The sequence below is a fragment of the Patagioenas fasciata genome, chromosome 20 (genome assembly GCF_037038585.1).
Source record: "Patagioenas fasciata isolate bPatFas1 chromosome 20, bPatFas1.hap1, whole genome shotgun sequence".
Lineage (NCBI taxonomy): Eukaryota > Metazoa > Chordata > Aves > Columbiformes > Columbidae > Patagioenas > Patagioenas fasciata.
This window is the reverse complement of record NC_092539.1, coordinates 4,644,636-4,669,674: the sequence shown is the minus strand read 5'-3', so window position 1 is coordinate 4,669,674 and position 25,039 is coordinate 4,644,636. Positions and strand designations below refer to the sequence as shown.

The 25,039-nt window shown below is 50.7% G+C and overlaps 1 protein-coding gene across 2 annotated transcripts in view; it reads left to right on the top strand.

Moving 5' to 3' along the window:
• The window catches only part of ASTN2 (astrotactin 2), a 312,197-nt gene that overhangs the window by 89,353 nt on the left and 197,805 nt on the right, over window positions 1-25,039 (top strand). For both annotated transcript variants that reach the window (XM_065853591.2, XM_071817431.1), the window contains exons 4-5: window positions 6,034-6,183; window positions 13,763-13,870. In XM_065853591.2, coding sequence (XP_065709663.1) covers window positions 6,034-6,183; window positions 13,763-13,870 — 258 coding nt within the window. The remainder of the gene's footprint in view (window positions 1-6,033; window positions 6,184-13,762; window positions 13,871-25,039) is intronic.

The window sequence follows — 25,039 nt, the reverse complement described above, 5'->3', positions numbered from 1 at the left end:
GGGTTATTTGTGCTTTGTTTTGATTTTTTTTTTTTTAATGTATATATATCTATCTCCCCTGAGTTGCTTGTGTAGTGCAGGCAATAGTCTCCCGGTGTTCTTGGCCAGGCTGTGCCTGCATGTACCATATGGCCCAAACAAGTGGAGAGCAGGGGACCGATGGGGACAGTCTTGCTTGAGAGATGGTAGAGGGGTTTGGTGGCTGGAGAAGGTGATGGAGAGGTAAAGTTCTCAGTATTTCTCACGTCATTGCCGTATCCACCATTCTCTGTGGCAGGACGTCGCTGTCCAGATGCACTTTCTTCCCGATATGTGTGAAGCTGTTGTCCAAATCTGTCTCGCCGTCATCACAGAGGCATTGGTGTAATGACTTAATTTTATGCTAGTAAAGCTTTCTCCTTCCTGGAGCTTAGCACCTTCAGGGTGGCACTGTTGAAAATCTGTCCGCATCCCTGGTTCACAACAAACGCCGTTGCTTATTTCATGCTTCAAAAAGCAACAAGCACCCGTTATTTAGAGCCGGTGAGAAAACAGGGTTTCTACCATGTGAAAAACTTCCAGTGTTGTGAAATCTATGCTCATCCCAAGTAGAACTGGAAAGTTAATTTCTTGAAATACTTTGTAGAATAGAAATTTCCAAAATGCTCATCCAGAAACATCAAAATGTGCTAATTGAAACTCAGGGGTTTGATTTGGAGGAGTCAATTATAATGTTATTAAACTGTGTTACGCATAGCTGACGTTTACGGGGTGCATTATGGATGCGACGTTGCGTTAGATTTTTTGAGCCAGCGTCAGTGATCCCCAGGTGCCTGGAAAAAGCTGATTATTGGAGAAATCCTGGCAGCGGTGAGTGACGGAGCAGGAGATGGAACTGGTGTCTGAGATGACGGAGCTGTGGCCCTGGGTGCCGTCATGAATCCGTGCACCAATCAGGGGGTAAAAATTCCACCAGCCTCGACTTCTAATTGCGCCCAAACTTTTCCATTTAATCCTTGATTGAGTTTGACGTGTTCTGGTGAAACACTTTGATTCCAGCAAAGCAGCTTGCGCAGTCGAGCAGCTCTTGAGCTGCTCTGCGAGTTGCTCCTCTCTCCAAAACTCCAGGAGCATTTTAACCACTGGTAATGTTGAGGAATCGATAACTCGCTCTCTGGCGCTCAGAAATCGGAGAGGGATGTGAAAATCAGTTGCTTAAAGAACTGTTTTTTTCTTTAACTCTTTTTTTGCTCAATACGTAGCATGGGAAACTCTAATAGAAGCTGCTGTTGCCTTTCCAGCCCTCTCCCTCCACTGTCAGGAGTGCAGATGTTGTGGCTGGAGGAGAGGGATGGTTGTGGCTGCAGGGACTGAAACTTTAAGCCAAACACTGGGAGACGCGGGGGAGCTGGCACCTTTGCAGACCCTAAGCCTCACCGTTCTGTTGTAACAAGCTGCAAATTCCAGGCTGTGGGACCATCCAGCTCATTGCAAGGCGCTGAGCCTGGTTTGGGGAGGAGCTGTGTGGCATCGAGGGGGCTGTCAGGTCCTGGGGTGACTGTGGGGACTCTGTGGGCTGCAGGAGCGTTGGCTGAGGCTGAGGGTAGCTCTCCAGCACATGCTACAGCTGCTCCATTGGGGTCCTTCAAGGCCACATCTGAAGACCCTTGAATATTTTTCCCATGTAACAAGTGATAGGATGAGAGGAAACGGCCTCAAATTGGACCAGAGGAGGTTAAGGTTGGGTCTTGGGAGTAATTTCTTCCTGGAAAGGGAAGGCATTGGAACAGGCTGCCCAGGGCAGTGGTGGAGTCACCATCCTTGGAGGGGTTGAACAGACATGGAGATGAGGTTCTCAGGGACATGGGGTAGTGCCAGGGTTGGGGCAATGATTGGACTCGATGATCATGAGGGTCTCTTCCAACCAAAATGATTTTATATCTCAGTGAGGTTGAGGGCTTGTTCCCAAGGGCTGCGGGATACTTTTGTTGTCACTGTCTTCGTCCCAGCTTCCCAGACTCTGCTGGCAGAAAATGGCGCACAGTCCAAGGGGTTTGGCAGTTCCTTGTCCCTTGTGCCAAACCCTTGGTGATGTCCTGGGATGACAGAGGCACCATCCAACTGTAACCAGTGAAGGAACACAACTGGTGTATCTCTCAGATATGGGATGCAGGTATGGGCTTGTGGGTGGTTGCACTGATCCAAACCTGGGACTGCGTTTTGGAGAATCCCTCCTGACCACTGAAGCTGGTGAGATACTGGTTTTAGTATCCTCCCAAAACAACCCCCACAGCCAGCCTGTGTGTCAGGACAGGCACGACTCTGCTGGTTGTGCTGGGATTCCTGTGAGGGCTGGAACGAGTGTTGCCACTTCCCATCTCTGTTGCAATGTATTTTTACCCAAGTATCGCTCATATTGTTCAGTTGATGCCTTTTTTTTCCTTTTGTAATTTTTAAGCCAAGCAACATATTTTCTCACTGCAGTTTGTACCAGCAAAAAGGAAGGAAGGGAGGAAGAAAGGCTATTGGTATGAATTGTTTTGTGGGAGATGTGCAAATGAATAGGGGAGCCATAAGGAGAGCAAATCACTTTCAAAATAACGTATGGGGGTGGACAGGAGGGAGGTGTATGAAGGGAACATGTAATATGCTTTACAAAGGTACAGTGACCTTCAGCTGCGTCCTTAAATTGCTGCTGGAGTTGGAAGCTGATTTTGCAGAGGCTGGAGATCCTCGTGCTTCCTCTGCTTCAGTTTGTTCCTGTGGTTGTTACGCTGTCAAAGGCCCTTGATATAGGGTGGGGTGAGATTGAGATCATCATGTTGTGCCAAACCCTGGGGTGGATCTCACCACCTCTGCCAGGCTGGAGAAACTCTCAGCGTGGTGACGAAGATGTGAGCTCAATAGCCCGGATGGATTTATCTCCTGGAAACCAGGGATGGGAGAGAAGGCAGTTTGGCAAGCTTTGCTCAAGAAAGGGATGGTCCCATCCCCTCTAAATCTGCATTGTGTTTGACTGCATCGTCGGGTGATGTGGCTGCACTGTGCAGGTCCTGTGGCAGCACTGGGAGCCACTGGCTGAGCTGGTGTTTGGCACAGGAAGGGGCCGCAGGGCAGAGCTGGGGTGCTGAGGCATCTTAGTGTGTGTTCTGCTCCTTTTCTGAACTATTAAAACCTCAGTGGGAGAGGAGAATGCCAAGCACACATGTAGCGTACAGCAGTGCGCACGCGTGCACTCGTGTTTGCTGTGCAGTTGTGTGACTCTGGGGGTGTTGAAAAGGCATATAGATGAGGTTCTTAGGGACGTGGTTTAGTGCTAGAGGTCAGTTATGGTTGGACTGGATGATCTTGGTCTCTTCCAAACAAAATGATTCTGTGATTCTATGCCCACAGAGGCATCGGTCCAGCAGTGTTTTCCTGCACTGGGCTTTCCAGGCTCAGATGGTAGAGCACCCCAGGGGGCAAAGCCCAGGTGGCAGTTTGCAGAGGACTGTTTCTCTTTTATGGATGTGATGGACACCCCAATAGTCAGCAGGGTCCCAGCAATCCTGGTGTGTCCTGTGATCGTTGCATTACGGTGCAGTGGTTTCTTCTCCCTATTTTACGCAGGAAGGCTCAGTCCTTCCTTCATCCTTGATCCCTGGTACTCATCAATTAAAGCCCCGCTACCTTTTGTTTGTCAGTGAGAGTTTTCTCCACGGTGACCATGTTGAGTTCCATGAGTTTGTTTGCTTGTTTGTGGGCTTTTTTTGTTTGGTTGGTTATGTTTGTTTGTTTTTCTTTCTTGGCCTGAAACCCCTGAGCTCAGGGGCATGAAGAAACTAATGATGTGCTGACGCACACGAGTTGTGCAGAGCAGAGAGAGCTTTTTTGCTCCCATTCCTGGAAAATAAGTACTTCTAACATCACCACAAATAACCAGCAACTGCAGGGACCCTCTCCCCACCAAGGCAATGCTCCCCCGCAGCTTTTGGCTTTCGCTCCAGTGTTGAGTGCAGGAGCAGATGCCTCTGGATGGATGTGCTGAGCGCGGTGGCCAGATGGGTACAATCACTGTGGTACTGATTACTCCCATCAGCCGAGCAGGGACCACAAGAGAGCTGCGACCTCTCCGCGTTTCATCACTGGCTGACTGCATGGCCCCCTCTCTCTCCCCTCCCGCGCTCTCCTTCTGGCCTCCTTTCGGTAAATAAGCCTCAGCCGCGCGGTTCCTGAGCTCCCTGCTCCACTTGCACACGTTATATATCGCACAGCCCCGGGGTTCAAATAACTTGCCATCTGTTCGCAGGGAGGCCCTGCTACGCTTGCTCCCGGGTGAAGGAGCTGCAGGGACGGGCTTCCCCCCGCAGACGCAGGGGGATGCTGAGCTGTGCTGGTGCTGCCGCAGCATCGTTCCCCAGCACCTCAGGGGAGCCCTGTGAGAGGGGCTGGATCTGTGCTGTTGGGGTGGGACTGGGTGCTCTTTGGAGACCTTTCCCTGCTCTTGATATATTTTTTTCCCCTCTGCAATGCTGCAGGATCTGGCTGTACCTGCTGTAAATGCAGAGAGCTTTGGGGAGCTCTGCTTTTGATCTGTGGTGCTCCTGGTGTGGAAGAAATGGAAAATGTAACATAGGTGGTCTCTTAGGCCACCCTCTCTCTGGAGCTCTCCTGAAATAGTTCCCACCTTTGGTGCTTACTCAGGCAGTGGGTTGGATCCTCATCTCCCCATCACCCGGTGTGATGGATCCTCTCCCTATGCGTCTGCGCTCCCCTCCCTGCAGTGTGGGTGGCTGGTGGAGGAGTCTGCTGCAGACTCTGCATTTAAGTTAAATCCTTGTCTAGGATTACAAATGCCTCGTCCTGCATGGTCACCTTCTCATTTCGCACTCAAGTGGCCCCTGCTACATGCTGCAAAGTCCATGATTTAGAGCAGTTATGCATCCCAAGCTCACCGGGTGCTCCGTACAGATCTGATGTGTCTCTGGAGCAGGGCGGTGGGGTGATAAATCTCCCTGGCAGACTGGGCAGCTCCAAGGTGGTCACTTATCGCTTATCTGAGTGGGATGTGGGGTGCCTGTCGCCGGTGGTCCCTTCCAGCCCTACATGGACACACTGCGGGGCAGGGTCAGCTTTGGGAGCTAATCAGGGCGACTTTGGGACTCTTGAAATGGAGACAAGGATAGAGGTTATGTTCTGCTAATGAGTTTATTCAAGGAGCTGACAGAGGCCAAACTATTTGTTAAACCTGGGAGACCTCTGTGGTCTGCCAGAGGACAACCTTTTGATCCTGAATTTCATCTTTGCTCTTTGTGAGTTGTTTCATGATCTCCCATAACTGCCTGTTTTGTGGCTGGGTGGTGAGTTTCTTAGAACAATTCTGGTCTGCTGGGGGTTTTTCTGGCAGTACTGGATTAAGGGGGTGTGTGAGAGCAAGGAGGGGAGTTGCTTAAACATCAGCTGGCTGTGGTGTGCTGTGGGGTGGTGCAGAAAGCTGTTTCCTGAGCTCAGAAGCTGTTGCCCAGCATGTGGGTGCAGCCCCTGGAAGACCCCGGGGATTCGTGCAGCAGCTCAGAGCCTGCCCGGACAGGCTGTACATCCTTGACCTGGTCTCACTCCAACCTTGTCCACTGCTCTATAACCCCAAACTTGCCTGGCAGAAAGTACCTGACTGCCCAAAAACCTACCAAGCCTTGGGTACAACTCTGAGCTCCTGGGGTAGAGTTAAACTTGACCCAAAGGCAGCTGAGTATCTGGGGGGTTCTGTTTTGAACCCTTCAGGCTGTAACTTGGACAGGACACTTCCATGTGCCCATGGGGGAAGAGGCAGGGAATAATCCAAAATGCTGGAAAGCAGTGTGAAAAATGCAGTTTCTGTAAACTCAATTTTCTGAGCTCTATGGGTTTGGAAAGTTCTGGATGGGTCCCCGTGGATGACATTGAGGGGTCTTGGCAGAGCTCTTGCACCAGGAACCTCCGACTCACACTGTTCTTTGCTTGGAGCGGGTTGTGTGGGCAGTGGGGACGTGGTGGCCCGGTCCTCTCTTAACCACAGTCCCTTTGCTGGTGTTGCAGCTCCCGAAGTGACACAGGAGACGGTGGAGTCCCTGATGCAGAAGTTCAAGGAGAGCTTCCGCACCAACACGCCCATCGAGATCGGGCAGCTCCAGCCCGCGCTGCGCAGCACGTCCATGGGGAGACGGAAACGCCGCAGCCGGCCCCGAGGTAGGTTGTGCCGCGGTCACCGGCTGCTCCACTGACACCCTGGGTTTGGCTGGGGATGAAGGCAGGAGCTCCTCACCGTCACTGTGGAGCGTTGGGATGCCAGAGCTCTGCTGTGATGGGGTGAAGAGGAATTGAGCCCCCATCAGCATCCTCTGGGTGATCTGAGGGAGATGCTGGGGACTGCATCCCGCTGGGGGTTTATCAGGGGTCCCTGCCAGCTCCCCTGATTAACTGTGGTTTGGTATGAGTGAGATGCACCTTCTTGGCAAGTTTTTATATTGGAGGAAGGAGTGAAGTTCATTTTGGGTGTAACTCACATCACTGAGACCTCTCTTCATTGTGCTTTCCCAGTGCTTGGGGTATTTTGGGCTATTTTTTTAGGCGCCCCGTGGAGGGTGGGAGCAGCGTTTCATGGCTCTAAAGCCTGCACTGTGCAAAAGTGAGCTGAAGGGATCCCGGTTTTATTTGTAGCCGTGATGCCCATTGTCACCTGCACTGGGGCAACCGGAGGAGTTTGGCTGGAGCAGCCCTGGGAGAAGGAATGGTCCTTATGTTGTATCTCAGGAAGGGCAACTATCTCCTCCTATTGCTGTTACTGCTTAAATCAGTAATGGCTGAGGGTTAAGCAATGAGTGCCGAGGGTCTGCATAGGGTTTGGGTCCAGATTTCCAGCTGGGGAGGAGGAGGAGGCGTCAGGGTCCCTCCAGGGATGATGGACAGGGGGTCCCTTGGCCGTGGTCCACCCTGGGCACTGTGGGTCTCTGTGGCAGTGCCAGGAACCGGGAAGGAAATACTTTTCTCGCTGTTTACTCTTGGTTTTGTTTTTCATTTATTTATGAGTCTGAAATGTGATCTTTTATTCTGGATACATTTTCCTGCAATACAGGCCTGGAGAGGGCTTTTTTTTATTATAGCTCTGCCCATAAATTATTCATTTAGTGTGAAGAAAATGTTCTGACTCCTTAACTGGTTTAAATTATTTGGTTTGTTTTCTAGTAGTTATTCAAATACATATATCTGGATTGTGCATGCGTGTGGGTGCTCTGAGGTCCACAGCGACTGCCTTGATGAAGTTCCTTGACTCCCTGCTCCCGCCTCATTTCTTTTTTCTAGTTTTTATTTCACTTTTAAATCACCTGAAGGCAAGAGGTTTTCTGGTCACTAATGGAGTAAGTCAATTAATCCTCACAGCCCAGCTTAGGAGGAGACGTGATGCCCAGCTGCAGGCAGAGCCTCTGGCTGCATGGGAGCAGAGTGTGGCCTTGAACCAGCCCGGCTTGTCCCCAGTCTCTGGGGACACGTACCCTCCATCTCCCACCTCCCTGGGCTGGAGCTTGTCCACCTCCCTGCAAATCCTCATCTGCACTGTGCCAGAGCATACCGTAAAGCAGGAGGAGATCTTCCCCACCCTCACCACATCACCACCATCCCCCAGGATCCCTCTGCCCATCAGTGGGAACAGTCAGTGGACGCCAGGACAAGAGAGCCCTTTGTTACCCTCCATTTCTGCCCAGGTTTTTGTTTGCTCCCTATGAGGGTTGGAGACCAGCTCGTGCCCAACATCTCTGCTGGGGATGGGGAGCTGAATTTCTTCTCTGCTTGGCAAACCACTGATGGTGCTCAGTGAGGCATCTCTCCTTCAGGAGTCTCTGCTTACAGGACCCCTCGCTGACACACCCTAGAAAAATGTTTTCAGGTCTTAATTATGAGAAATGAATGAGCAGCCCCTCAAAAGCAAGCTAGGTCCAGCATCTCCAGTGGCCATCTCACTCCCCACAGCCCGATCCCAGCCTCATCTCCTTTTAATTGAAATTACATTTTGCTTGTGAAAGCCGTGGTGCTGAGGCCCCATCCACATCTCTCCCTGGTCCTCTCCCGTGTCGGAGGTTCTGTTTTTACAGCCCGCGGTTAATTGTCCCTCCGGCGGGCGAGCGGTTGGAGTGCTATCCAACATGAAGGTTAAACGATGATATCACAACTCACGATGTTTGCATTTTACATCCAATTGCAAACATAAACCCTTCGCCTCATTAATCCTTTGCAATCCGTGGGATTTTTTTTTTCTTTCCTCCTAAATGAAATTATCCATTTGGGATGCATTTATTTCCTCCTAACAGCCGTGTGACAGTTCCACTGATGGAGTTTGCATCCAACTTTGTTACTGGGTAGCGACAAGTCAGCCTGACGGATGCATGTGTGTAATTATTTTCTCGTGGTTCGATTTAATTAATGTTTAACCTCATCAGAGCCCTGCAGCTGGAGCACTATCCCTGAAAGAACCGTGCACAACTCGAGGGTTTTCTCCTTTATGGAAAGGCTCCCACTATCCTGCATGGGATAAACCAAACCCGAATCTGAACAAGCCACCACCCCAGCCCAACAAAACCAAATCTGGGATAAACTTTGCTTTGCTTCGCTTCCCCGCACTAAGTGTGTTTAAACTGCTGCCTATTGCTTGTCATTAAATCTGATTCTGCACTAAGTGTTTCTAGCAGCTCTGGGAAAGGTCGTATATTGCTGAGAAGATCGACTTAAAAAACACACAAACCACACACCACCCTGTCCATTTACAGTACCATATAACTTTATTTTGTCTAATGCCTTTTTCATACAAACTTTCTCCCCAAACACTTTTATCCAGTGAAGCGCATTTAGAGCTTATGAATAATAGAGGGAGAGGGAGGATGAGAAGAGCCGAGGTGCAGGAGGGGAGGGCGGGAAGGAGGATGTCTCTGTTGAGGGCTGGGAAGGATGCTGAGTCCCAGAAGGTCTGGATTTACTGCTTCCCAAAAATGCAGCCAGGCTGGTAGCTGAAGCATCCCAACCCAACTGTGTGGGAGCGGGGCTTAACCTGGGAAGTGATGCCCAGGGGACGTGTTGGTGGAGGGAGCGAAGATGCGGGTTTGGCTGATGGAGCACCCGATGCACCCACCCCAGGGGCTGGGTGGGATGTTGGAGCCTTTGAGGGTGGTCAGTTTGTGCAGAGAGGGGGTCTGGTGCCCTCTCCTGGGGCAGACCTTTAAAAGCACCCTGGCTTTGAGGATAAACGAGCTGTTAATAGGTCCTTCTGCCTGAGTTGGGGTCTAGTGTCAGTCAGGGCTGAGATTTCTTGTGTTTTGGAGGTCTTGGCTGTGCTATAACTCACCCAAAGTTAGCCCAGGTAGAGGAGCCTCAGGCTGGCTGGGCTTACCCGCGGTCCCTGCTTTGCTTTTTGTTCCACCTCACCCATTTGTCCATCCCCCATGGAGCATCACATTTTGCTGGTGAGGCTGTTTTGGACTTCAGCCGGGAGCCTTCGCTTCATTCGAGTCAAAGCATCACATCCAGCTCCTTGAGTTGGTCCTTGGTGAAAATAAAACCCTTCACCGCTATGCAAAGGCTGGGATCAGAGTGCCCCCAGTTTTCCATGGTGGGCACCATGAGACCATCACCTGGTTGTTGAACCACCCACCCTGATGTGGGTTTTTTGGTGTTGCCGGAAGGAAAAGGGAAGATCAAGGAGGAGGAAGAATTTTTGTTGGCCAAAGCCAGTGTGTGTGTGTCCCTGCTGCAATGACAAACCAGAGCAGAATGCTTCATTTTGAAAAGGGCTTTTATTTCTTTTTCCCTTTTTGTTGTTGTTCGCTGGATAGATTTCCAAGTAAAATGTTTGCATTTTTTTTCCCCTTCCCTAAAATTGCATCTGATTTACCATTCTCTGGCCACATTTGGTTTTTTTTTAGTTGACTGGTGCTCTTTTGGGGGTAAATTTAATTAAACTGAAAATTTCCACTTAGCTGATTGTATAGCTCTGCATTGCCTGGCCAGCCCTTGGTGCATGGACCTTACTGGGAGGATGGGGAGGGGAACTCTTCATCTGGTTTATACTGGGGAGCCTGGGAACAAAGGGGTTTGTAGAGTGCCCAGCAGACTGCGGTGCACAGGGCAAGCAAGTGTGCAGGTGGAGAGAACCGAACGCAGTCGAGTAGGGAGGTTGTGGGTCTTTAATGCTGTGGTTGTACAGGGTCGGGCCCATTTCTGGAGGGGTGTGATGCAGAAAATGCCTTTGCATTGACTGTGGGACAGGGGGATACATGGACATGCTGAGTGACGCTATGGGGACATGTACGAGCTCCCACTTCTGTTATAACATTCAACTTGGAGGATCAGTCTGACCTCAGACAGGAGCTATCCAAAAAGTTCCCATTACTTATTTCTTTATTTTAACTCTGTGTTGATTTGTTTTGCATCCATTTGGCTTTTCTGAGAAGCTCGGTAACCTCGTGGCTTTGGGAAAGGCATTTAAAATGTCAGGTTTGCTTTTAATTTTTGGATGATGGAAATGCACCTTTTAAAAAATACACATGGCTTTAGCTAACGGGAAGTCTTTGGGGATCACAGAGCCTCTAATTTCTGAATTTTATTTCTTTAGTCCCTATTCAGCATTAACTCTACCATCTTTAATTACAGCTTAATGAGAGGTATTTGCCTTGGCACCCCGCCCTTGCTCCCGGCTAAATTAGTGTCGGGCTCCAAACCAGCGCCCTGCTCCAGCACGCGGCTGAGCTGCGATCTATTTGAACGGATTAACGAGTCTGTAAATCTGCAAACAGGATTAGAGGCAAGAGCATCTTCCTTGAGCTCCCCCTCCTCGCCCCCACTGCCTGGTCCCCCTGGGGCAGGAGGTGGGGGTGTGGATGAGGAAGGGGAGCTTTGGTTTTTTAAATACCGGAAGTAAACTGAGTGTAAAGGGCATGTAGCTCCCTGGGGGAGTCACTGCAGAGGACTGCAGGTGTGTTATGTGTACCCAGTGCTGTGAAGCTGCTGTTTTCCCGTCCTCTCTCTTTAAGCATCTTATTCTGCTCTGTAATCGGTCGTGGCAACGAGGATCTTTTTGTCTGTTACTTGGTGGTTTTCTCCCTCTTTTTAAAGAGAAAAGGAGTGCTGACCAGGCAGGCCTGCTTGGCTTTATTGGAGTGGTCTCCCTGTTAATCCTCATTGGTAGCTGCATGTGGGTGCTCTTTGCTGTGAGCATCCTCATCCTCTCCATAAGCATCCTTGTCACTGTGCCCTGGCAAGTAACCTGCTGGTGGAGCTGATGCAGGAGGCATTGCCCCAAGTGTGAGCATCTCACAGAGATGCTTTGCAAGATTTTGGGCACAGTTAAACATGAAATCAGGCTCACGGCAAGATCAGTCAAGGATTAGCACTCCTGCATCTGACAGGCTGACTCAACTGGCCTTTGGGACCCCCAAAACCACCGCCAACATGCGTTCTGGCATCCTCTATAGTGTGAAGGGCTAAAAGCACATCCCTCACAGCCGTTTCTCAGCCTGGACTCGTGTTTCCATGCCTGGACTCGTGTTTCCATGCTGACCTCTGCCACTGCGTGTTGGGTCAGAGGAGACGTTTCCGCTGTGGGCTGGGGACCTGCACTGGGTCTCCCAAGTCCTGTATTCATACGTCCTGCGCAGTGCTGGGTAATCAGAAAATGCAATATCGCTGTCACCAGCTCTCTGAAGACATCCAGCCTGAGTAATTTAACATGTCAGCGCCATCCATCACCCAGACGCAGCCAGCACACAAACGCGGAGCGGCCGGAGGGGGCTGGGATGGCGGCTGGTGGAGCAGCTGCTGCCTGGTCACGTCAGTGCGGTGCGAGAGGGGAGCGAACTCTGGAGATCGCTGCCCCTGTCCACCCCCAGCCACCTGCCTGCCCAAAGCCACCAGGTCTGGCTCATGGGAAGGTGGGAGAGGGACAGTGTGATAGAATCACAGGATCATTTGGTTGGAAAAGACCCTCAAGATCATTGAGTCTGATGGTTTACCCAGCCCTGGCGCTAACCCGTGTCCCTGAGAACCTCATCTCCACATCTGTTCAACCCCTTCAGGGGTGGTGACTCCAGCACTGCCCTGGGCAGCCTGTTCCAATGCTCCACAGCCCTTTGGGGAAGAAATTGTTCCCCAGATCCAACCTCAACCTCCCCTGGTGCAACTTGAGGCCGTTTCCTCTGCTTCTGGCGCTTGTTCCTGGAGAGCAGAGCCTGACCCGCCCCACCTCCAAGCTCCTTTCAGGCAGTTCAGAGATCAGAAGGTCTCCCCTCAGCTCTTGTTCTCCAGGTTGAACACCCCCAATTGTGCTGCCTGTGTGGCCAGAGGAGCTGGTTCTGCTGAGCTCCCGTAGCTGGTGTCTCTCCCGTCCCTGGTGTTCTCTGCTCGGCAGGACAAGGGACGTGCTGCAGAGCTGCTGCCCTGGCTGGTTGCCCAAGGGCCTGCATAAGAAGCGCAGGTTAATTAAGATTTTCCTTGCTGATGTGAATAAGCTTTATTGGTTTTACCACTGGGCTGTGCCCTTCCAAACCCCAGTCCCTGGGCTTATCCTGAGGTTGGATATTTGCTGCAGTATAGGGGTCTGAAGAGTAGCTGATGGTGGGTTGTGGTTTGGGGTTGCAAGTCTATAATGCCCCCCAAGACCCCATGTCCAAACACTAAACGCTGCTTTGTGCAAGCCCTGAACCCTCCTGCTGCTTTCAGGAGGAAAGCAGCAGTTGGAGCCTTTTCCTACCCCCATATTGAGACCCCCCCAGAGGTGCTGCAGGGACGGGTCAGGGCATGGACAGGGCAGGAGCCACGTGCCGAGCTCCCGGCGTCCCTGCGGCTCCTGCCAGCCGCCTCTCATCGCGGTGATTAAGGATTTCAGAGGGCAGAAGGCACTGCTCGTTTTCTGTTCTCCTGCCAAGAAATGGGGAAATTGTACTTCTGCCTAGAATAAAGGATTTTTTAAAAACAGTAAAATATTTTAATGGCAGTTTAAAGGGCCGCTGTCAACCCCTAGAGGCCTCTTTACTTTAAACTCTGCAAGGATTGAACAACTTCTGCCAGTTAGAGTCTGTGTTGCTTTTTAAGCATCCATCACTCCTTGGTGGGTCTGGTGACTCCTCCAGCATCCTGCACCAGCTCGAGCATCCCACACCAGCTCCAGGTCTGGGAGGAAGATGCTGGGTAAACTGGGGGCCAGCCCTGCTCCTGGCCATGGCTGTTGGTACCAGCTGCTGCGGGGATGGATGCTGCTGGCTGTCACAGCGAGCTGGGGAGCAGATGGGCCAAACTGGGTGCTGAAGGAGGGAAGATGGACCCTCGCCAGGCAGTGGGGTCCTGAGTGCTCCCCCCACCCTGAGTGCTGCATTCCCCCTGCACTGCTTGTCTCTGCTGGGTTTGCTTTGAAGCAAACACCTAAAACTCACTGTACTTGACCACATAGGTGTCGTTGGGGAGAGCAGCTTCTCCACTCAGTGATTTTCTTTGTAAATACATTGCAATGCATTTGTAAAATATGTTCCTGGGGGAAGAAAGCATCTTCTTATATTCACTTCACAATTGGCACCATGGGGTATTGATTCCTGATGAGGGCAATGAGGAATCAGTGAAATCACAAGTGGCAGAAGTCCCCCATTTTTTCTGGTGACCCCCAGCAGAGTCCTTGGACCAGGAGGGGTGGATATTGGCCAAATCCATCACCTCTGCGCAGGAGCTCCTGGCTCCCTGTGCTGCACTGCATCCCAGCCGACACGGCTGATTTTTTCCTCTCTGTTGCTTGCAGGTGGGATCGGGTTCGGACGTGCCAAAGGAAATTCTGGCTCAGAAGCAGATGATGAAACCCAGCTAACTTTCTACACTGAGCAGTATCGGAGCCGGAGACGAAGCAAAGGTACAACATGATATAGGTGCTGCTGATGCACATGGGTGTAAGAGGAAAAAAATGGTTGAGCACCTTGACTGTTCCAATGGGTGATGCTGTCTGATGCCATGTGAGTCCAGGTGAGGACTGCGGCACCATTCTGTAGTGGTAAGGACATCCCAAGATGTGCTGTTTGTGTGATGCGGCACCAGCCATAAGAAGTGATGTTGCTGAGGTTCTGGGTTTCTTTGATGGTTTCTGGTATCATTTACATTACACATGCATTGGCATTTCCCTAAAGCTGTGCTGGCCTGTGGTCACTGTGTCTGTCGCTGTCCTGGCACCAGCGCAGCTCTCGGGGATGCTCACCTTGGTGGTTTGTTGTACCAAACTCCTGTTTCCTGCCCTTTATTTCCCATGCAAAGCAAATTTCCCAGCCTTCCTCTCGGCACAAAGGCAATTAAAAGGAACAAATTCAAAATGATGGCTGGGGCAGGGATTTGTTGACCAGCATCCCTTCAGGCTTTTTTGTGAGTTAGAGGAGCTGAGAAACTGAAATATCATCAGCAGTTTGAAATTAGTGTCTACGTTTCCTCCGGTCACATCCCGCTGGATCGCTTTTGTTCAGGACCCTCGGACCAAGCTCTTTGGTGGATGCCAGGGCGATCCTCGCTGCTGCATTTGAAAAATCCCTGTCAGGAAACAACTACACTGGGAAGAAGCAATTTTGAAATTGCACAGTGGGTCTGTTCCCTCCATTTGTTCCGTGCATTAAGGCGGCATCGGCAGAGCGCAGCACGCCAAGAGATGCCTGCGCCCACCGCGGCAAACGCGGCCCCATTTGTTTCAATGATTAGACATTCCGATAAACGCTCGCAACGTGTTTATTTGAATGTGAAATTACCTCAACACCTCTGATCAGCTTGATGATTGCATGTGGGAATAAACACACAGATACACAGGGGTGTATTGCATTTGTTCCTGCTGAAAGGCAGGGCATTCTGTGTGTTTGTTTTTTTTTTTTTTGATTTTCCATGTGTTTTAGAACCACCAGAAATTCTCACCGAGTTTCAAATGAGCTTTTGATGAGAAGCAGGGGGAGAATTTGTGTGTTAAAGTTATCTGTTGCAGTACAAACGTAGCTGTGTTAAGGAGAAAGCGATTTGCAAGAGAATGGAGAAATTGATTGTATTGCAAGCAGGAGCAAAAATGGTCCCAAGAAGTTGGTGGCACAGGGGGAAAATTTCCTATGTGCTGGAGTGATTTTTTTCAGTAGCTTATTCTGAAATACTGGGCTGGGTGAAAGTACTTTGGACAAGTTGCTGAAGTTTGGGTGTTTTTCAGCTCCCACAAGGGAACTGGGAGATGGTGCGTGAGCAAGGTGTGGAAAACTGTGTTTTAATGAAAAGCAGATAAATCTTTGCTTTCCCGCTGCTTGATGCCATTCACCGTGTGGTCAAGTGTTCTGTCAATCTCTCAAAACCCTCTCCTGCTGTATACCAGGTATAAAGATATTCTTATTGACGTAAACGTTGGCTTTGGGCTGTTTGTTTAAGCTTCCTTGTAGGGCAAATATAAAGGAATAGATAAACAGGAAGAATTCCTTTCTTTTCTTTTGAATAAGCTGTTGTTCGTTTGGCTGCTTTGATGGCCGGGTTTGAAGGGAGTTCGGGAGGAAGAGCTGCCTGGCACGGCTGCACAGAGCCGGCTGTTAGATCTACGTTAGCGTTTGAGTGATGCTGCGAGAGCCTGGTTTGTTCGTGTTCGGCGGTGGCGAAACAAGGGAATTGTCTTGCATAAAGTCCCCATTGTATTCCCCCTCCTGTCTAGCTAATTTTTGCCATCGCTGCGTCCTTGAAAAGAATTTTCCATTATCCTTTCATTGACTCTTCTCTCCCTCGTGGAAGGAAAGCAATAGCTTAGTGGGAAGTCACAGTACCAAACTCATAATTACAAGCTCAGCAAAGATCCATAATTGGACAAGATCATAACTCTAATAGAGAAGGATGCGTCGTCAGATACGGTTAATTCTTGCAGTGATGTTCCTGTATTGATTTTGCCATGGTTGTGTGTCATTGCAGGTGCCGTGAGGTAGTTATCAGGTCTAAGGAGAGAAGTTCCTCAGGGTTTCTCTTCTTGGATTAGGTTTTGCAGGATTCAACCTAATTACTGATACTGTCGAGGCATTGATCTCAGCTGATGCAATGGGAAGTTTCCACTTAGGTGATGCGTAGGATCAGTTTTGTTTGGAGCTTTGTTGAAGCCAGCTGGTTAAGTGGTCATGGGCTTCATTTGTCTCCTGTAGAAGAAAGACTGTAGGTATTGTAGTGTTTTGGCAAGATATTTTAGAGGGACATTCCTGTAGGTAAAAATCGAGCGAGGGAAAGCTTGTTCTGGTAGCTTAGAAGCAGCAGACCCGTTAATACCTGGTTTTCAGTGCTGGAATATGTGGAGAAGTAAATCTGACCAGTCCAGCCACAGAGGCAGGGACAGCTGAGGCATCACCTTCTGTGATCCCAGCACACTGCACCACACATCTTCCCAGCTTCTAGGTCTGTGATATCCCCTTAACCTTATGTTCCCTTGTCTTTGAAAAGTCTCCAGAGAAGTTATGAGGAGGGGAGAGTAACAAATAACGCAGAGGAGACTTTTCTGTGGAGTGTTGGTCCTTGTTTGCTGTTGGGCTCAGCCCCATCTCTGGGGTTTGGGCTGAGAGAGGTGGTGCTGGTCTCTGGTGTCACTGGGGAGGTGGCTTCTGCCATGAAGGGCTCTGTTCATGCCCAGCTTCAGCGAGGGTCCCTTTTCTTCGCCATGACCATGTGCTCACACCAGCTCTTCACTCTCTGCTTTTGGTGCATCAGTGTGAGCTCTGCTCTGGATGGCAGTGCTGGCATGCAGTCTCAAGTGCTGGGAGGCTGGAGGGACCCTCAGCTGGGGATGGTTGGTTTGCTTCTTCCTGCTAACCTTAATTTCTGATTGCACAAGATTTTCCAGAAATTAGATTTCCTTGCAACCTGTTTGCAACAGATTTGTGCACTCCAGGGTTTTGCTTGCTGGTGGGGGTGGCTCTCCCCTTTACCACTGCCCTGGGAGAACTGAGAACCTCCTCTTGTGCTGGCTGTGGCTCTTGTCAGTCACTGCACTTTTCACCAGTACTAAAGTCTCTGTGAGAGAGAACTGCTAGTGTTGTGGAGATGCTAATCCACATCCCCAGCTGCCCATCGCATCCTAGACCAAGCTTTGATATTCACTCAGTTCCTCTCTTCTCCTGAACAGCATGGGATGTGTTCACTCAGGTCCCCCTCTGAGTTCGAGAGGAAAATATTCACAGCAAAAAAAAAACCCCAAACCAGGGAGGCAGAGCCTCGTGCACAAACTTTGCTTGCATGGTGCATCGCTCCTGCTCCATCCCCTTGCTCCAGGGTGGTGCTTGGCTCCTGCCCAGCAAAATATATTCAGCTCCAGGTCTGATTTGCAGCGCTGAGCCCCACAGGTCGCAGGCAGCGCCTGCCCGGTGGCTGCTCAAATGGAGAGAAGGCGTGGGGGTGGAGAAAAGAAGCATTATCATAATTCCAAGGCCATACCAGGCTCACTGCAGTGGTGGGCTGGCCCCCGTGCTCTGCGCTGCCCGGCTCGTCAAGGACTCAAGAAGTCTAACGAGCCTCCCCCACCTCCGTCTGCTTCCCTGGGCCCTGGAGCAGCTGCTCTGTAACACAGAAATGTTCCTGCTCTTTTAAAGGCCCTGCTAGGAGGTTTCTGAGGAGTGAATGATGAGCAAATCGGCATCACATCAGGTCTGAAGGGCGGATGCTGTGCAGCTGCCCGGCCCAGGGGAAACTGAGGCAGGGAAAGTGATGGTGTCATGCGGAGACCCTGCGAGGAGCTGGGCATTGCGACACTGTTTGTCTTGGAATCCTGGAGATCCTCTGGTCCCTCCTGCAACCTGGCTGTTGTCTGAGCCCTTGGGACCTGTCAGGGACCCCATGTCTGAGCCCCTGGGACCTGCCGAGGGTCCCCAAGTCCGCTGATGAGCCCCTGGGGTTGATTTTATTCCCTGTATCAGGCAGAAGGGTCAGGTACAGAGTATTGCTGCAATCCTTGATACAAAGCAGAACGCTGGGTTCAAGCACAAAGCGATGCTGTGGACACAATGATGGTTGAGATGTGGAGGGCATCCAGCACAGAGACCCAGCTGGATTCTCATCCAACATCCTCAGCTGAGTTTTGGATGGCTTCACCCCTGTCAGCTTCACCTCTTCTGCAGCCTGTTAAAAAGGGATGGGGAAATATATCCCCGTTTTCATTCACAGCTTTTATTCAGGTGGTGCCTTGTCATCCCAGGAGAGATCCCCAGCACCCCAGGGAAGGGAGGACATAGTTTTGGGATGCTCTTCGGCTGAGGTCTCCATGAACAAGGCACCCAGCTGTTTTTATAGCGCAGAGTGATGGTTTAGACAAATTAGCAGAGTCCAATTATGTTCCTTGGATTGGTGTCAGCCGCCCGTGTGTGTGTGCTTGAGCGTGCCTTGCTGGCTGGTGAAGTCTTCTGAGGGCTGTTAGAGAAATGAGAAGCTGAGCTTTGATCTGCCTCTGTATTTGGTGTTTAAAACAAGGCCTTTTATAAGGGAATATTAGGTATTCGGAGTCTGTTACATATGAGGAAGCTTTGCTTTGATCCTCTCCTGTCTCCGGAGGCAGGAAACACTTATTATTTCATGGGGAACTAAACGAAATGCAGAATGAAATTTGGGTGCCATCTCTGTGCTCTGCCAGTACCCCTGGCCCCACTGGGGCTGAGCGAACACCGTGGGCAGCACATCGCCCCGTCTTTGCTGTGGTCCTTGGGGAGTTGCCCCCCTGGGTTCAGCTCACCATGCCGGCAGCCTTGAGACTGGGGGAGATGCAGTCAGAAAATCAAATGGGAGACAAAAGGCGCTAAAGCAAACGTGGTTTTGGTTGCTTACGCTAGTAAGAGGGAGTAATGGGCCTGTCCATGCCTCGTGCTGTCTGTCTGTCCTTGGGGACTGTTCTTCCTTGCTGGCACTGGCAGCCCTGTGTTGGCTCAGCTGCTGCCTGTCCCCTCATGCGATCCATCCAGCTGTGCCTCAGCTTCCCTGGGAAGGGGACACACAGCCACTCGCTGCAGGGACAGATGGACAGGATGGTGCTGGTGTCTGGTGCACACTTGACTGGTTTGGGGTATGTGCTGCTCTCTGTGAGGCCAGGGGGGAACACCCCAGAGGGGACAGCCGGGGTCCCCATATCACCTGGACATCCCCAAATCTCTGAGGATGAGATGCTTTCCCAATACAAGTCTATGGTGCCGATGGGCAATGCTGTTACTTCCCAACCTTTCCTGACTTTTAAAAGCTCTGGTGGTGGTACTGCTTTTCTAGTGAGCAAACAAACGTGGTGGTTTTGCATGATGGCTTATTTTGCTCGTGGAGCAAGCAGGTACTGCATCAGCACATCAGACCCCTCCAGCAGCCCTCTCCATCCCCGTTAGACCCTGTCTGTGCTGGGCTGGGCTTCCTCCAGCAGACACTTTGGTCTTGTAAGTCCCCGGGGTGCACACGTGCTCCTACCCATGCCTGGGTACATTTGTGGGATACGGAGGTTTTGGGGAAAGGAGCCGCTGCCGGACGCTGGTTGCAGAGCGTGAGCGGGGGAGCAGAGGGATCCGCAATTAAAGCGGTCGTGGTGCTGCGGCAGCCGCAGGCTCTTTAACTTCCCCGGACTGCGCTAGAGATAACGGATTTTACATCTGTTCCTGGAGGCAGTGTGGGTCTTTCTGCTTATTTATTTATTTATTTAGATTGTATCTGATACAGCCTCAGTGAGTAATTGAGTGTTTGAGAGTGAAAAATTATCTCTCCGGCTTGGCCCTTATCTTGACAGCAAAGCAGCACTTTTAATTTAATTTTGTTCAGAGCATGTGGGTAACAAATTTCACTAATCGCTCTGCTGTCGCCCTCCGCATGGTAACGAGTCTCTTGTTTCCCGGGAAGTGGAACATAAACATGGTGCTGGATGCGGGTGGGAGGAGGGCGAGGGTTGGGGCCGGCTGGAAAATTAAGATGTGTTTCGGCACCGATGTTTGACGTGCCTGTGGCGCGGTGGATTTGTCCCCTGGTTGGAGCAGGGGGAAGAGAGGGAGGAGGCAGAGTGGAGGACGTCACACTGCGCTGGTGAAGCTCACTTTGCACCGTGCTTGGCTGCAAGGGAAACTGAGGCACGGAGGGGACGTGCGCCAACCCTGGGGAGCTGTTGAACAGCAGAGATTTTTGTTCCCGTCCTGCATCCATTCCAAACATAACAGAGGGAGGGGAAAGACGGTTTTGGTATGTTGAATGGGCAGCACAGTGGAGGTCCAGCTGCGATGGGCAGCTCACCAGGTGCTGGGGCATCTCCTGCCAGGTCCTGAGCCCCTTGTCAGCCTGGGCTCCATCACCTCTCCCTCGCCAGCTCCAAAATCAATTCAGCCATCTGACCAGCCCTTCACTCGCCGAGCACAATCCTCCCTGGGCTGACTCAACATGAGCTGTTTCGTAGATAATGATTACTTTTTTTCCTCTTTTTTTCCTGTAGGAATAATGTTTTCGTTACACTGTGTTGAAAATTGCTTTTCCTCCTCCTCTGAAATGAAGCCTTCCACTTAGATTTGCCTTTGTGTTTGTATATTGTAAAATTGGGACTCAATTGGAGTTTAAAACAAAAGAAAAAATCAGACCTTGATTCCAGGAGAAGTGTTTCCATTGGTTTGCATGAAAGAAAATTCCAGTGCAGGCAATCTCTGCCTTGAAATGTGTAACTGTGTCTTTAATGTGATTTTATCTCAACCAATTCAGCACTGAGAACATGAAAGCAAAACTGACTTCATTGATTTTAATTGTCCATGCCCAGAGAAATGAAAAAAAATGTATCAGAGCCAGAAGAGCAAATTTGGTTTGCATAAATTCAACCCCCATCGCTGTGCCAGGGGAGATCTAAGGCGTGCGGGCAGGAGAACCTGCTCAAGGTGGGGATGGGGTTGGTGGTGATGAGGCTGGATGTGATGGAGCTGGAGTGGGGCTGGACATGATGGAGCTGGAGTGGTGACCCCAGTGGTGAAGGAGTTGGTGGGTCAGCAGAGACCAGCATGTCCACCTGTGCCACCTCGGCTTTCTCCATTTACTCCTCTGCTGCCCCTTCCTTGCCTTTCAGGGCTTTGCCTTTCCCTCTGCTTTCCCCATTCTTCCTGCTCCTCACGATTGAAATTTGCTGATGGCATCTCCTTGACCTTGCCATGGGGTCTAGCAGCCTGTCCCTGACCTCCCCATGGTGGCCGTGCCATCCCTCAGCATCCTCCTCTCCCTCACCCCCGCCCCAGGGCTGCCTTTGCTGCCGAACTGGAGGACACCTTGGCTAATTGCTAGTGGGTAATTCATAAATGTTAATAGTATTAATCTGATCCAGCATGCGCTTAGCAAGATCAAATCCTCTATAAATCCAGAAGTGCCTGATGTCACCCTGCTGCTGCACAACGCAGCCGTCATTCCTCCTTTCCACTCCTCTGTCCCTTTTTTTTTGCGCCCCCTCTACCTTCTTGGGGAGGGAGAGGGGTCTCGCCAGGGGTGTCCACCAGCACAAGGGGGAGCAAAGCCACCACTTTGGGGATGATCCCTGTCCTACTGTTCTTGCCATGAACCTGGGGACAGCCCTGTGCCCAAACCCTGGCCCAGATCCAGACTGTAGATGTGAGCACCTTCCCATGGGCTTTGTCCAAGGCAGGGATGGAGAAGATGCCAGCTCAAGGAGAAGCTGAGCCCGGGTTTTATAGAGAGGGTGTGCAATGAACTGCCTGCTCCTGTTCTCACCCTGCTGCTCATATGCTGCCTTGGGGCCGGGGTGGGGGGGGTTGTTGCATCAACATCCATATATTGGATATTAGGAAACATTTCTTAACAGAAAGGGTTGTGAAGCACTGGAACAGGCTGCCCAGATAAATGGTGGAGTCACCATCCCTGGAGGGGGGTTTAAAAGAGGCAGAGATGATGTTCTTAGGGATGTGGTTTAATCCCAGAGTTAGGCTATCGTGGGACTCGAAGATCTTAAATGATTCTATGATCCCCTTTTGAGGGAAGCAGCACTGGGGCAGGGTGGTCCATGAGGCTTGGTGGGGACCATGAGGTGGGAGAGGAGCTGTGTCTGGCTGGAAGGAGGATGTTATATCCCATCCTATTCCATTCCATGTGTCTGTTGTGCTGGAGGAAGCGGGACCATCCCGAAGTGGCAGGGCAGGGGGGCAGATGGGCAGCGCTGCTCCCCGGCACGGGGCCACTCTGTGGCAATAGCCTCCTGCCAACACCGCCGCTCGTCTTAATTGGCATTTGATTTGATTCGACATGATCGCCTGCTTGTAAAACCACCTTGAGATGTTTCTGCGTGCGAGAGTGTCCTGGAAACGCTGTTGTGCCGTATTAATGAGCTTCTGCTGGAACATAAAGAAGCATCATTAGGAGCGCCCGGCTCCTCCGACCCGCTGGCAGCCTCTGTGTGTTGGGAGCAGCGCTGGGATGTGGGACGGGCTGCGGGGGGGGATTTGCTGCTGCCGGGGGTGCTGGGGGAGCTGCTCGCCCCATCCCGGGCTCTTCTCCGTGCGGCTGCGCCAAGCGTTGCTAAGCAGTTCAGGCACTCGCTGTTCTCCCGCTCAGTTTCCCCATCCCCGTGTTCCTCGGGTGATAGAAATACATTTTAATATCTGAGTAGCCGCAAAACATTCTGTATTATGCTATTATCTCCGGGGGGTGGGGAAGATTGCAAAGCACTTGGCGTTTAACACCCACATATGGCTAACACCATGGGCTGTGTGCTGATAAAGATGGGGTAATTAAAGTTTATTTTTTTTTATAGAGTAATCTCCCAAGCATGTATTCATGAGCCTGATTTAGAAACATCATATTACCAAGCGTGCGGGATATTTGTGTTGCTTGTAAATCCATATGTGTTCTGAACATACTCTTCTTTTTTTTCCCCCTTAAATTTAGGCAGCACTGCCTATATTAAAAGGAACGAGCTCAGAGTTTTCTTGAGTGTTTTTTTCCTCTCTTATCCTTTAGGTGGGCAAGGGAAAGTGTACAAAGCAGTGAGTAATTGACTGCAGGAGGAAATGATATTTCAAAGGAGACACAGTGCATTTGGAGGGGCTGTTTGCAGAGTGTTTACACCAGTGGCTTTGAATTTATCTTCATCTTGCAGCAGGTGCAAAATCTTGAGGGGAATGTGGTGCTTTGCAAGCTGTTTCTGAGCTGTTTGCAGAGGGACCCGTGTCCTCTCCAGGAGGCAGAAGCTGGGCCGATGGGCACCGGTGTTCAAGGTGGAAAAAGTCGCCATTGGGAAGGGTGGTGGTGGCTCCTCTTCACCGCAGTCCTAGCTGCTCCTCTTGTCTTCCAGTCTAATTAAGCTGTCATTGATTGGATTGCTAGCAGTACGCATCTCAGGTATGATTGTGCCCTAAACTGGACCAGTTTGTCTTTCCTTTATCTCTCTCCTTTGCTCTTGCAGTCTGCAGTGGGATGTTAGTTCTCCCCATTTGGAGAGAAGTAATTTCTTCATCCTCATCATATGTCCTGCCCGCTCCTCTGCCCCTTCCCAGGTCTGTCTCCTCCAGGAGCTCCCACGAACCATTGTTTTCCCCCCAAAACAGCCTGTCTGAACGCTTGGGCACATGTTTGTGCTACTGCAACCATCCAAAATGCAACAGAAACATCTTCGATTAAGAATATAAAGACATCCTCTCAACACGTGAAGGATTTAGTATGGCAGAGGAAGCTGGAGAGTGAATTTGGTCTCAGCTGTGCCTGGTCACCACCTTCTTGGGCTTTTTGGACCCCACAAGACCCAAATGAAGATGTGTGTGAAGGCTACGATGGGTGCTGAAGCTCTTGGGGCTCCTGAGTCCCATCAGCCATCCATGGAGGTCTTGCATTCCCCTGGAGCTCCCTACTCTTGGTAAAGGAGGTTGATACCAGCTTGTTTGCTGGACCTGGCTTTGCAAATCTGTACATTAAACACCTCCCTGAAAGCCTGGAGATGACACAGAGAGGAGAGAACGAGCAGGGTTCAGCCAGGTACAGCTTTTGTCTGTGGTGCTGTGGTGTATGTGGTTCCACCTGAGTTACTGAGCTGGATCTGTATCCCCTTCCCAGACCAAGGAAGGAATGGATCATGTTGTCCAGCTTCTTGAAGAGGAGCATGAAGCCTCAGTGAACCCACTGAGGTTGGTTTGGGTAGCAGGGGCTTGCTAAGAGGACATTTGCTTGTGGTTTTAGAGGCCTGGAACAAAGCTGTTCACCTCCAGATGGGTGTTTAAAAGCAGGACAAGAACGCTTCTGCTGGAGCATCGGTGGTCTGAAGAGCAGGCGATGGGACAGAGAGCAGGAGCCATGTCCCTCTCTTTAAAGAATGAGGGAAGAATCTGCTTTTCTACCAGCCTCTCTTCAACCTGGCAGCAAACTGGTTGTGAGCAATAAAGAGCTGAGCTGGAAATCCAATTTCTGCTCAAGCAGAAGACCCTTTGGTTTGGTTCAGTTGGTCAAAAGCGACGTCAGGCGGTTCTAGAGGTCAATAATTAGCGCCGTGATGGAAACGAGCAGGGAGCAAGAGTTATGGGAGTGGGGAAGGTAGTTACAGGAGATGCATAGTACATTGACCCTTTCCTTGGGCAGCCAAGCTCAAACTCATTGAACTGTTATGGGCTTCTTGCTGTTTCAAAGCTCCTGTGCCCCATCCTCTGGGTCATGGGGAAGGATGAAGCCACGTGGACCAATGAGGATGGGATCTCCCAGATCCTAATTCCTGTCTGGCTGCAGGATGGTGAGAGCTGCCGTCGTACCTGTGATTCAGGCGCTTTGTGAAACAGGGATAATACTTGTCTAACTCAGAAGGGATTTGTGATTTAATGTTTGCAAAGCGCTTTAAGACCCTGGATTGAAAGGTGATTTATAATGGTAAAATTCAGTGTTCTCTGGCCTATTGTGTGCTTGGCTGTGTCCAATTATCCTGATGGGGGCTTTTTTTCCTTCTTTTTTTCTTTTTTTTTTTTCTCCTCCTACATTTGTGTAGTAACCTCAACCATACGCAGGGTTTGTGGCAGGCACAGTAATGCCCTGCGAGAGGATGCGTTTGTCTCCCAAGGAGGTGCTAACTTATGCGGATGGT